Source organism: Vicugna pacos, chromosome 23, assembly GCF_048564905.1.
Source record: "Vicugna pacos chromosome 23, VicPac4, whole genome shotgun sequence".
NCBI lineage: Eukaryota > Metazoa > Chordata > Mammalia > Artiodactyla > Camelidae > Vicugna > Vicugna pacos.
Window position 1 is genome coordinate 9,423,380 of NC_133009.1, and position 13,826 is coordinate 9,437,205.

General features: G+C 35.5%; 1 protein-coding gene across 4 annotated transcripts in view; it reads left to right on the forward strand.

Moving 5' to 3' along the window:
* The window catches only part of LOC140688718 (membrane cofactor protein-like), a 34,159-nt gene that overhangs the window by 465 nt on the left and 19,868 nt on the right, over positions 1-13,826 (forward strand). For all 4 annotated transcript variants that reach the window (XM_072948454.1, XM_072948455.1, XM_072948456.1 and 1 more), the window contains exons 2-3: positions 5,767-5,952; positions 6,285-6,387. In XM_072948454.1, coding sequence (XP_072804555.1) covers positions 5,767-5,952; positions 6,285-6,387 — 289 coding nt within the window. The remainder of the gene's footprint in view (positions 1-5,766; positions 5,953-6,284; positions 6,388-13,826) is intronic.

A 13,826-nucleotide genomic window follows, 5' to 3' on the forward strand; every position in this document is an offset into this window, starting at 1 on the left:
CACCGCCAGGGTTTACTGGGGCCAAGTGGAGTCCCAAGCAAAAGCTTGTAGGGGGTTTCCAGGACTGACCCAATTCTGGACAGGAACACAGATCTGGTGCTGGTAGTGACTGCTTGCTTTTGAGTACCCAGGTGCTTGGGATATTGTTAGTCTGGTGCTGTGTTGTGGGGAGGGTTTGCCCTGTGTTCTCTGGGAGGGGTGATGCCTTGTGAGTGGAGTGTTTGTGCCCTGCTGAAATTGTCTGGAGGAGACCCTGCAGGATGGCGTCTGGTGTGTTCTTTGTAGAATTGTCCAGCACAGTGGTGCTGGTTGTGGGGCATGAAAGCTTGTGCTTGCTTTGTGTGGGGCTGGGACACTCATGTTTTGCATTTAGCGCTCAGGTGAGAGCAGGCTCTGGGTGGGACTCCAGCTACAACCCCACCCTTCCAGTCCCCCTGCAGTGATGGAGGTGTGACTTAGGATGCCAGATGTGGCAGAAGAACACACCATACCTGTGATCTATGTGGTGATGCCAGTGACACTAGCGGCTGCAAGGCACCAATGATCACAGAGGCATAAGGAGTGATAAGGTTAACACCTTGGACAGAGGCAATAGAGGATGAAAAGTGCCCACTTGCAAATATTACCAGAGGCAGCTCAAGTAATAGAATTCAAAAGCTTGTGCTATAATGCCGCCAACTGGAGAACAAAAGAAAGGCCTCTAATTTCTAACCTGTTGAATCATTAGAATCAAATAGGTGTTCACTACATCAGAGGCACTGACAGAGGAACCATGAAGCATCATCAAGAACTATGAAGAACCACAGTAACACTGTACCAAGAATAAAATGACAACTCCTAGAAACTAAACTTAAAGTCAGGAATTGTGATCTAACTGATAGAGAATTCATTAGCTGTCATGAAGAAACTAACCATAAGAAAACTTTGAAAAGCAGTTCAATGAACTCAGGAATAAAATTAACAAACAGAATTAATACTATACCACAAGGATTAAAATGCTAAAAATAAAAAAAGACCCAAATGGAATTCCTGGAGGTGAAGAATTCAACAAATGAGATGAAGAATGTGTTAGAAAGCATTGGAAATACAGGAAACCATAAGGAATAGAAAATTAGTGAGTTCAAAGATAGAAACCTAAAAACTATACAAGTAAGAGACGAAAGAGAAATAAAATATTTTTTTTAAATGAGAAGATTCTCCAAAAGCTATCCAACTTTTTAAGGTACGGCAACCTTAAGGTAATGGATATCCCAGAAGAGAGGGAGAAGAGGGCAGAGAGTTTACTTAAAGAAATAATAAATAAGAACTTCCTCAACTTGGGAAGGAACTGGATATAGAATTTCATGAAGCTAAGAAGGCATCTAATAACCTCAGTACCTCAATGGAAAAAGACCTTCTCCAAGACACACATTAAAATTGTCCAAAGTCAATGACGAAGAATATTTAAAGCAGCCAGGGGGGAAAAAAAGGATGGTAACCTACAAAGAAACTCTCATTAGACCATCAGCAGATTTTTCAGCAGAAAACCAGTAAGGAACAGAATGACATTCTCAAGAAAATGGAGAGATAAAATTGTCACCCAAGAATACTCTACCCAGCAAAGATATCATTTAGATATGAAGGCAAAATACTTTCCTAGACAAACAAAAGTTGAGGGAGTTCCACACCAGACCTTTCTTACAAGAAATGTTGAAAGGAGCTCTCCGAACGGAAATAAAATACTTAAAATAATTGTTGGCACAGGTAGTGACTGACTTTTCTCTTTCTAAGGTGATTAATACCATCACTATTGTTTTAAGAAACAAGTTCTGGACTCTTTCATTGCCATGTCTAAGGAAAAAAATATAGCCCACAATATTTGGAGTTCACCTTTGATAATGTTAAAATACCATTTCTAATTACAGCAGTAATGGAGAATAGGTTCATAATAAAGTAATAAAACATAAATATTTTAACATGAAAGAGATGAAAGCTCTGATAAAGGGAAATGTCTGTAACTAAACCAAGGAAAAACATTTGAAGAAAGGCACAAACCAGCAGTGAAAAAAATGATGATTTGAAGATATTTCTGAAACAGTTTGGCTGGACAGTAATGAATTTGAATTTTGCTCCAAGAGTGTATAGAACTGATAATAGTGCTCTTTCAGCTCTGGCACAAGACACTAGAAATGCAGTGATGAATGAGACATGGTCCTAAGAAGGTTACAGACTTGTAGGGAGTATAAACAATAAATAATTACAATTTGAAAAGGGCATAAAAGAAGTAAATTGGGACATCATGGGGACACAACCAATTTTTTTGAGTGAGAGCTGTCAAGAGCCTCAAGGAAGAAGTGGCATCTGAGATGAAACTGAAGGATGAGTGGGTGGGAGGAACAGCAGGGTCTGTGGTCAAAGCTGAAGTGACATGGTGCATGGAGGTCGAGCGTGCTGCAGTAAGTTAAGTAATTTAACGGGCACTACACGAAACTGAATATTGTGTACAAGAGTGAGCAGGGTCCTGATAATGATAGATTTTAAAACTCTCATTAGCCATGTCAAGAAACCTTAGACATTATAATGAGAGCATCAGAGAGCCATTGAAAGGTATCTGGAGGACGGAATGGCCAGGATGACATAATACTAAGACTCTGAGCTCACCTCCTCCCAGGGGTACATCAAAATTACAACTATTTACAAAGCGACTACTGATGAGAAAAACCTGAAGACTAATAGAAAAGATCTTCTACAACTAGAGGTGTAAAAAAGGGACCAAAACAAGATGGATAGGTGGGGCAGAGATGTTGTTTAGTCAAGATATCTACCTCTGGATAGGCGACCCATAAATGGACGTTGTCATTACAATTGTCATAATTACAGTTGCAGAAGCTCTCCCCAAGGAGTGAGGCGTCAGTGCTTCACATCAGGCTCCCCAGCACAGAGCAATCGAATACATAGACTCCACACCCTGACATGAGATCAAGGGTGGAGAATGGGATTTGAGAAGCAGCTCTTTTCGGTGGTGATGACATCATGAGAGTATACATTCTCACCTGGAGGAGGAGGGTGCAGAATGCAATCAAGAGAGTTCCTCAAACAACCCATGAGGAACATCACAGTATCCAATCGAGGAGAGAAGGGAGAGTAGACAGAAGACAGGATGAAAACGAGGTGGTGGTTTGCTACCTGGAAACTAAGGAGAGAGACAGCTTTTCAGGCAGGAGAGAGTGATCAATAGCTCCAGGTGTTAAGAGTCAGGGTAACTAAAATTACTGAGGGAGAAAGTGTTAGAATGAATTTACCAAAAAGGAAGCTACTTAATGACTTTGAAAGTAATTTAAGTGGCCTATAAATGAGTGGGAATTGAGAAATAAAATTGATAGGCTAGATGCAAGAGTTCGTGTTTTGAGAAAGCAAAGAAAGTTTTAAAATGGGTTATGCAGACTGTGGAGAAGCAGCAGAATGGTCAGGTTTTGCTGAGGTTCCATTTTGGGTCAGAGACCATGATTCTCTGAAGGTACCAGCTGGGCAGGGGTGTGGGTGTGTGTTTGTGTCAGAGTTATTTTTAGTATTTGCATGCAAGTAGTGTGCTTGCACAATTTTTGCAGACGTATAGAAAACAAACAGTCCTTTTGATTCATAGCAGAGCACTATTTCACCTTCCTCAATCTCACCTGTAACATTGGGGAATTTCCTGAATGCAGCCGATCATATTATGTAACAGCATCTATTGTTAAAGTAGAGCATTGCAGCTTAATAATAATGTGTAAAGTGTCTTAAAAATAAAAACTCAGTGAGGAGACTATTTTTCTGGAATTAGGAATGTTTAGTTTGAAAGTCTCCACAGGAAGACAATTCAATGTTCTGAGAAAGAGAAGAAATTTGATTATAAAAAATGTGTGATATGAGACGCAATTATTACAGTGTATAAAGCACATAATCAACTGGTTGCCAAAGCAAACATTCTAAACTGCACATTGTTGAAAGCATGTCTTTCATGATGCATGTTACTGGGAAGAAATATTTCCAGTTATTTGAATGGGTTAAACCATCCAACTGACATTTCTTTCTCCATACAGAGCACTATATATGAGAGTCATATTAGAAATTCTTTCTTTATTATATGCTTTCAAGATAGTTACTGAAACTGAATGCATAAAACAAAGGACATTTGTATAATTTAATTATGAGCATGCTGTTAATTTGATTTCTTTCTTGATGCTTCCAGGAAATTCTAGAACGATGTTATATATTTATATCTAGAACGGAATTATGTAGTATTTCTAGCCCATGTTTTTTCCAATTGTAAAATGAGGATGTCTGATTCAGGGTATTCAGTAAATGTAATGTTATTAATAAAATTCAACTCTATGCTAATCTTCTCTTTAAACAATGTTTTTAATAACTATACCTTTTTGTTTGTTTTCTTTGGGGACAGTTGATTGAGGAATATTCATGTATCAAGCTCAGCACAGTGGAAATGTTGAAAACACTTGCTAACTGTTGAAACAATTTCAGGACCTGATGCAATGAAATGTACAGTGTTTGGAGAGAGAAGTTCAAAACTTAGAATATGATAGGAAAGGAGGGTAACATGTCACTTGTTTTAGAGTTCTCTCTTGATTGATCTTTAAGTCTAAAGACAGAGATCCAGGGAGTAAGAAAGAAAGTGTTCCTCAGGCATCAAAACAGGTCTACGTCCTTTCTCCTTAGGTCCTTAGCCTTACGGGAGAGTCCCTCTGCATTCTTTAAGCCCTTTAGGGACTTGATGTGTCTCCATCATATTATTTAACCTAATTCTCTAGCAGTTTTATAAGGTTTTCAAGTGGACAGATAATTAAAGGGAAGAGGACTTGCTGAAGTAGGAATGAAATTATTCTAGGGGTGAACCCCCCAAAAAAAGACCAGAAGTTTAAAATTCTAAAAGCATAGCAATATAGCAGCCTTACTGTTAAGATATATTGGATGAACAGCCCAAACAGCTACTTCAGGGAGCTTCTAAGAGAATACATGATCCATTAATCAGTGAAGGAAGATTAAATTATGTTTACAGTAATGTTCAAGAAAGCAATTTTTTTCATGCAAGGCTATTCAAAGTAGTAAAATTTTATGTTTAAAGAGTGTCCATTTATTTATAAAATGTTCAATTTACTAATGTGAAACAAATGAAAGGAAATTATATTTTTAAAATACTTTGGCCCATATTGATTTTGATCTATGAAATCCACAATGCTCATTTGACATTTACCTCTTACCACAGCATTTCTTGAGTATCAACTGACTACAGAACGTAGTAGAAAAAGAAAACATACGATCCCTGACCTCTAAGACGTTGTATTCCTAGAGGAAACTGAGCCTGAAGTGATAAGTGATCATATGCTTTTGTTTAAAATTATGGAATAGTAATTCGAACAGAGTGCTGTATACTATAAGAAAATAATGCAGTTTTGAGATGAATTTAGAAAGAAGTGGAAAGGATGCATACCTGTAGCTATGTATATTTGAAAAACAAAAGCACTGATGCCTCTCTTCAATTTACTGTTGAATGAAAGTTCACCTTGTTCCCCAACAAACCAAAAGCTAATAGGTTGTTCTTTAAAGTAAGCAAGGCACATACTCCACTGCTGCCACCACTTGGGTAAAAGCATGGGACCCAAAAGAATTTAAAATCTTGCCAAGTGCCTTTCTATGTATTCCACACTACCTAACTGATGCCAGGGCCGCAGTCCCTGACTGGTGAATGAGATGAAGTACTTCATTTTCATGTTCTTACTCTCTTATACCTAGATGCCTGTGATAGTCCAAGATTTCAAACTATGAAGCTCCAAGGTGCAGCTAAACCCAGCTACCGTTCTGGAGAAACTGTAAAATATGAGTGTCGCCCAGGTTACAAGCCCATTTTTCCTCCTCTTCCCACCTTTACAGTTTGTCGGGATGATAATACATGGGCACAACTAATGGAGGCTTGTACACGTAAGTAAACAAAAATTTTTTGTATTGCTCTGGAGAATTCCACACATCTTAGCATGCGTATTCTACTACTGCAGTAATGCTTTTCTCGTGTGAATGTAGGTTTTAGATGGCAATGCAATTGTTTAGGCTAAAAAATCCCCAAGGAATCTTCTTTGCAATTGGTTGCCTGGGTAAGTGTGAATCATGTTTGGCCATATAGTAAAGAAGGAAAATCATATTTAAGTAAATAATAAGATTCCCATGAATTCAAGCAAGCAATGTAGAATTCTGAATTTGACTCAAATCTATTTTGAAATTGGTATAAAACAACAAATTTGAATATTTTCTTTTAGGAAAATTATGTCCTAATCTAGGAGATCCTGTTAATGGCCAAGTTATCTACGTAAATGAAAGCTTTGCATTTGGTACACAAGCTCATTTTGTTTGTAATGAGGGGTAAGTAAGATGCTCCTTAGAGGAAATAAGGTTGAATGTGACTAATTCCATTTTTGTATTGCTATTCTTCTTAAGCATTTCCTGTAAAGTTGATTTCATTTTGCTTTCTATGTGATGTCACACTTGTAGCCAAACAACTCTTGCTAATTTATGAAGACTGAAAAGGTGGGTAATTAGAAAGAAATTTAAATTGAAGGAAAGCAAAACTGTATAATACTTACCATATGTAATAATAAGCCTATTTTAAGCATTAAAATGTAGTAATTATGGTAACTTTATTCTTGGCAATAAAGTGTACCCTGTATAAATGGCCAATTCTCAGAGTTGAAGTGGGGCTTATGGAAATGGGAGGTAGAATTGCCAACCAAAGATATTCTTATATTGAGATAATCTGTAAAGTTTTACCAGATCTAAATTGACCTGCTTAGCCCAGACCATAATGTTGATGATAATCTCTTAGTTGGAAAACCTTATTTTTTGAGACTGCTACAAAGGAATGAAGCATCTCAGAAAGAAGTACTGAGTATTTAATAATAGCTTTTGTTCTACAAAGTTTCTTTAATAATACATATTGGGGATCCTGGGCATATATTTTAAATATTAATTTAGAGGGTAAATGTAATACAGTGTGGAAATGAAACAGGTTTTTAAATATTTGCTTTAATCATACTTTGTTGAATTCATTTAATAGTTCTAATATTTTTGTGTATGTGAGGAATCTTCCAAGTTTTATAAATATAAAATTATATCATCTGCAAAAGGTGATAATTTTAATTCTTCCCTTTCAAGTTGGATGCTTTTTATTTCTTTTTCTTGTTTAATTGCTCTAGCCAGAACTTCCAGTACCATATTGAATAGAAGTGGTAAAAGTGGCCATCCTTGCCTTTTCTCATCTTGGAGAAAAAGTTTTTAGCTTTTCCCCATTAAGTGTGGTATTTGCTATGTGTTCCATGTATTGCATTTATTATTTTGAGACAGTTTCCATCTTCTCCTAGTTTGCTGGATATTTTTATCATGAAATATGTTGAATTTTGTCAAATGCTCTTTCTGCATCAATTGAGATGATCATGTTGGGTTTTTGTTTCTCTTCATGCTGTTGATGTGGCATATTAATTACAATGATTGACTTTCATATGTTAAGCCATCTTGGCACTCCAGAAATAATTCTCAATTGGTCACAGTTTTTAATCGTTTTTATACATTGATGAACTGCTTGCCAGCATTATGTTGAGGATTTTTGTATCAGTGTTTATAAGTGATGTTATTTTGTAGCTTGCTTTCTTGTAGTATCTTTATCTGGTTTTGGTATCATGGTAATACTGGTCTCAGAATAGGTTTGGAAGACTTTAATTCCCTCTGCTAGTTTTGAGTTTAGTTTATCTTTCTCTGGTTCCTTAAGTTGTAAAGTTAGGTTGTTTATTTTCTTCCATTTTATTGAAGTACAGTCGATTTACAGTGTTGTGTTAATTTCTGGTGTATAGCATAGTGTTTCATTTATACATATATATGTACATATATACACATATATATTTCTTTTCATAATCTTTTTCATTATAGGCCATTACAAGGTATTGAATATAGTTCCCTGAGCTATACTGTAGGACTTCCTTGCTTATTTATTTTATATATAGTAGTTATGTTGTTTATTTTATGTCTTCTTACTTTCAATTGAAGAATAATTTACCTACAAATTATGTTAGTTCCAGGTGCATCACATAGGATTTTGATATTTTTATACATTTCAAAACGATCACAATAAGTCTAGTTACCATCTGTCATCATACAAAGTTACTACAATTTATTGACTATTTCTCCCATACTGTACATTTCATCTTTGTGACTTATTTCTTTTGTAACTAGGAGTTTGTGCCTCTTAATTCCCCTCACCCTCTTCACTCCTCCCTCCACCCCTTCCCTCTGCCAACCACCCTTTTGTTCTCTGTAACAGGAGTCTGTTTCCATTTCTTTGTATTTCTTCATTTGTTTTGTGTTTAAATTGAGCATGTAGGTGAAATAATACAGTATTTGTATTTTTCTGTCAGACTTATCTCACTTAGCATAATATTCTTTTGAGCCCATCCATGTTGTTGCAAATGGCAAGATTTCCCTGTTTTATGACTGCTAGATTCCAGTGTGTGTGTGTATCACATCTTCTTAATCCAGTCATTCTGTTGAAGGGCACATAGTTTGCTACCATATATATTTTGGCTGTTTTAAAGAATGTTGAAATGAACGTACGGGTGCATATACTTTTTTGAATTAATGGTTTTCGAATGAATGGTTTTCTTATCTTCAGAAAGATACCCAGAAGTGAAATTGATGGATCATATGGAGGCTCTATTTTTATCTTTTTCAGGAGCCTCCATAGTGTTTTCCAAAATGGCTGTATCAACTTACGTGATTTTTCTTTTTCCCCACATCTTGACCAACACTTGTTATTTGTTGTCTTTTTGATCACAGTCATTCTGATAAGTGTGAGATGATTGATCATTGTGGTTTTGTTTTGCATTTCCCTGATGACCAGATGTTGATCATCTTTTCATATGCCTGGTGGCCATCTGTGGGTCTTCTCTGGAAAAATGTCTATTCAAGTGCTCTGCCCATTTTTTTTAACATTTTTTATTGATTTATAATCATTTTACAATGTTGTGTCAAATTCCAGTGTTCAGCACAATTTTTCAGTCATTCATAGACATATACACATTCATTGTCACATTTTTTTCTCTGTGATTTATCATAACATTTTGTGTATATTTCCCTGTGCTATACAGTGTAATCTTGTTTATCTATTCTACAATTTTGAAATCCCAGTCTATCCCTTCCCATCCTCCACCCCCCTGGTAACCACAAGTCTGTATTCTCTGCCCATGAGTCTATTTCTGTCCTGTATTTATGCTTTGTTTTTGTTTGTTTGTTTGTTTTTGTTTTTGTTTTTTAGATTCCACATATGAGTGATCTCATATGGTATTTTTCTTTCTCTTTCTGGCTTACTTCACTTAGAATGACATTCCCCAGGAGCATCCATGTTGCTGCAAATGGCATTATGTTGTCGGTTTTTATGGCTGAGTAGTATTCCATTGTATAAATATACTACATCTTCTTTATCCAGTCACCTGTTGATGGACATTTAGGCTGTTTCCATGTCTTGGCTATTGTAAATAGTGCTGCTATGAACACTGGGGTGCAGGTGTCATCCTGAAGTAGGGTTCCTTCTGGATACAAGCCCAGGAGTGGGATTCCTGGGTCATATGGTAAGTCTATTCTTAGTCTTTTGAGGAATCTCCACACTGTTTTCCATAGTGGCTGCACCAAACTGCATTCCCACCAGCAGTGTAGGAGGGTTCCCCTTTCTCCACAGCCTCTCCACAAACTTTTGGTCAACTCATCTTCGACAAAGGAGGCAAGAATATACAATGGAATAAAGACAGTCTCTTCAGCAAATGGTGTTGGGAAAACTGGACAGCAGCATGAAAAACAATGAAGCTAGAACACTCTCTTACACCATATACAAAAATCAACTCAAAATGGATTAAAGACTTAAACAAGACAAGATACAATAAACCTCCTAGAGGAAAACATAGGCAAAACATTATCTGACATACATTTCAAAAAGTTTCTCCTAGAAGAAATAAAAGCAAGAATAAACAAATGGGACCTAATGAAACTTACAAGCTTCTGCACAGCAAAGGAAACCAGAAGTAAAACAAGAAGAAAACCTACGGAATGGGAGAAAATTTTTGCAAGTGAAACCGACGAAGGCTTGATCTTCAGAATATATAAGCAGCTCATACGACTCAATAAGAAAAAAATAAACAACCCAATCCAAAAATGGGCGGAAGACCTAAACAAGCAATTCTCCAAGGAAGACATACAAATGATCCAAAAGCACATGAAAAAATGCTCTGCCCATTTTTTTATGTTGAGTTGTATAAGTTGTATATTTTGAATATAGCATTCTATTAGATATATCATTTAGAAATATCTTCTCCCAGTTCATTTGTTGATAATTTCCTTTGCTGTGTGAAAATGTTTAGTCTGAGGTAGTCCCATTTGTTTATGTTTGCTTTTGCTTCCCTTACAGAGGAGACATATCTGAAAAAATATTTCTAAGACTGGTATCAAAGAACATATTACCTGTGTTTTCTGCCAAAAGTTGTACAGTTTCAGTCTTATATTTAAGCCTTCAATCTATTTGTATTTTATTTTTGCTTATGGTTTAAGAAAGTAGTCCAGTTTGATTCTTTTGCATGTATCTATCCATTTTTCCCAGAACTATTTATTCAAGAGATTATCTTTGCCCCATTGTATATTCTTGCCTCTTTTGCCCTAGATTGACCATATAAGCATGGGTATATTTCTGGTCTCTCTATTCTGTTTCATTGATCTGTGTGTTTGGTTTTTATAACACGTTGTTTTGATTACTGTAGCTTCAAAGTGTGCTTTGAAATAAGGGAGTGTTATACCTCCAGCTTTGTTCTTTCTCAAGATTATTTTGGTTACCTGGAGTTTATCATGTTTTCATACAAATTTTAGAATTCGTTCCAATGCTGTGAAAAATGCCGTTAGTATTTTAATAGGAATTGCAGTGAATCTGTAGATTGTCTTGGGGAATATGGCCATTTTAACAATATTTATTCTTCTAATTCATGAGTGTGGTATACCATTCCATTTTTTTCTGTCATCTTCAATTTCTCTCATCACAGTGTGTAGTTTTCTAAGTACAGGTCCTTTACCTCCTTGGTTAGGTTTATTCCTGTGTGCTTTATTCTTTTGATGCAGTTATAAATGGAATTGTTTTATTAATTTATCTTGCTGATTGTTTATTGTTAGTATATAGAAACACAACCAACTTCTGTATATTAATTTTGTATCCTGCAACTTTACTGAATTTATTTTTTAGTTCTGGGAGTTTTGACAGCATCTTTAGGATTTTCTGTATGGCAGTTTTAGTTCCTCCTTTCCAATATGGATTCCTTTTATGTCTTTTTCTTGTTTGATGGCTGTGGCAATGGCTTCTAATACTATGTTGAATAAAAGTGGCAAGAGTGTGAATCCCTGCCTTGTTCCTTTCTTAGAGGAAAAGTTTTCATATTCTTACTGGTGGTTATGATATTAGCTGTAAGCTTGTCATATATGGCCTTTATTATGTTAAGGTATATTCCCTCTATATTCACATTGTTGAGAATTTTCATCATAAATAAAAGTCGAGTTTGTTGAAAAGCTTTCTCTGCAATCTGTGTGATAATCTGTGATTTTTACCCTTTAACTTGTTAATGTTATATCACATTGATTTGCAATATTGAACCATTCATGCATCCCTAGGATAAATCTCACTTGCTTGTGGTGTATGATACTTTTCAAATATTTTTAATTTGTTTGCTAGTATTTTGTTAAGGATTTTTGCATCTATGTTCATAAGGATGTTGGTCTGTAATTTTCTTTTGTTGTGGCATCTTTGTATGGTTTTTAGTATCAGGGTAATGCTAGTCTTGTAAAATGCTTTGGAAGCATTCCTTCCACTTCAATGTTTTGGAATAGTTTGATACAGATAGGTGTTAACTCTTTTTTTTTAAATGAGTTATAGTTGATTTACAATATTATATTAGTTTCAGATGTACAACATAGTGAATCAAAATTTTAATAGATGATACTCCATTTATAGTTATCATAAAATATTGGCAATATTCCCTGTGCTGTGAAATATAGTTTGAGAAGGATAGATGTCAACTCTTCTCTAAATATTTGCTTGAACTCCCCTGTGTGAAGCCATCTGATTCTGGAATTTTGTTTATTGAGAGTATTTTTATTAGTAATTTAATTTAATTACTGATATTTGGTCAATTTGTATTTTCTATTTCTTCCTTGTTCAATCTTAGGAGATTTACATTTCTAGGAATTTGAGCATTTCTTCTAGGTTATTCATTTTATTGCCATATAGTTTTCATAGAAATCTTTTATGATCCTTTGTATTTCTGGGATGTTGGTTGTAAGTTCTCATTTTTGACTTCAGATTATCTTGATTTGGGTCCTTTTTTTTTTTTTTTGATGAGTCTGGCTAAAGGTTTATCACTTTTGCTTATCTTTTCAAAGTACCAGCTCTTTGTTTCATTGATCATTTCTATTTGTTTTAGTCTCATTTATTTCTGCCTTGATCTTTATGATTTCTTTCCTTCTACTAACTTTGGGTTTTCTTTGTTCTTTTTCTAGTTTCATTAGGTGTAAGATTATGTTGTTTAATTGAGATTTTTCTTACTTCCTGAGGTAAGACTGTATTGCTATAAACTATCCTCATAGAAATGCCTTTGGTGTGTCCCATAGATTTCGGATCATTGTGTTTTTGTTTCATTTGTCTCCAGGTTTTTTTTTTAATTTCTTCTTTGATTACATTAGTGACCCATTGGTTGTTTAGTAGCACATTGTTTAGCCTCCATGTGTTTCTGTTTCTAGTTGATTTCTAGTCTCATGCCATGTTTTCCAGGTTAGGGAAGTTTTCAGCTACTCTTTTTAAAAATAAGTTCCCTGCTCCTTTCTCTCTTTCTTCTTTTTCTGGGGTGTCTATCATGTGAATTATTTAGTATACTTTTTTTATTGTCCCAGAGGTCTCTTAAACCATCCTCACATTTTCAAATTCTTTTTTTTTCTAATCAGCTTGAGTGATTTTCACTATTCTGTCTCCCAGTTGCTAATCCATTATTCAGTATTATCTAATCTGCTGTTGAATCCTTCTAGTTTATTTTTTATTTCAATCATCATATTCTTCAGGTCTGTTTAGGTCTTGAAATATGTAAGATTTACCAAAATGTGACACAGCAACACAAAGTGAGCAAACATTGTTGGAAAAATGGTGCCAATTGACTTGTTCAGTGCAGGACTGCCACAAAACTTCAGTTTGTTAGAAATTTAATAAAGTGAAGAACAATAAGATCAGATATGCCTGTATCCTGATCTAAAGAGTATTAATAAGAGCTTAAATTTACCTAGTACTCACTATGTGCCAGGTGCTAACTTACCCAGTCCTCAAAACAGTCACATGAGGTATGTACTATTATTCTCCTTTTCATAGATGAGGAAACCGAGCAAAAGAAACATTAAGGGACTCATCCAAGTTCAAATAAGAAGTGAGTCTCAGAGCTGGAACCTGGATGCAGGCAGGCAAGCTCTAGGGCCTGATCTCTCTACTCAGTCCCCACTGAGCAGAATGGTGTGAGCAAAAGCACAGAAGTGAATGTGTGATGCGTTTGCCTGAGACAGCAAAGAGGGCCAGACTGACAGGCATTACAGAGCAATTTGGATATCTTGCTGTAGGCCAATGTGTATTCACATGCAGAATCTCTTTATTTGATTAAGTTGCAAATTTAGCACTTCCATTTATATTTTTAAAGAAACTTCTCCCTCAAATTACTATAGTGCAGAAAAATAGCCATATACAAATGTTTTCC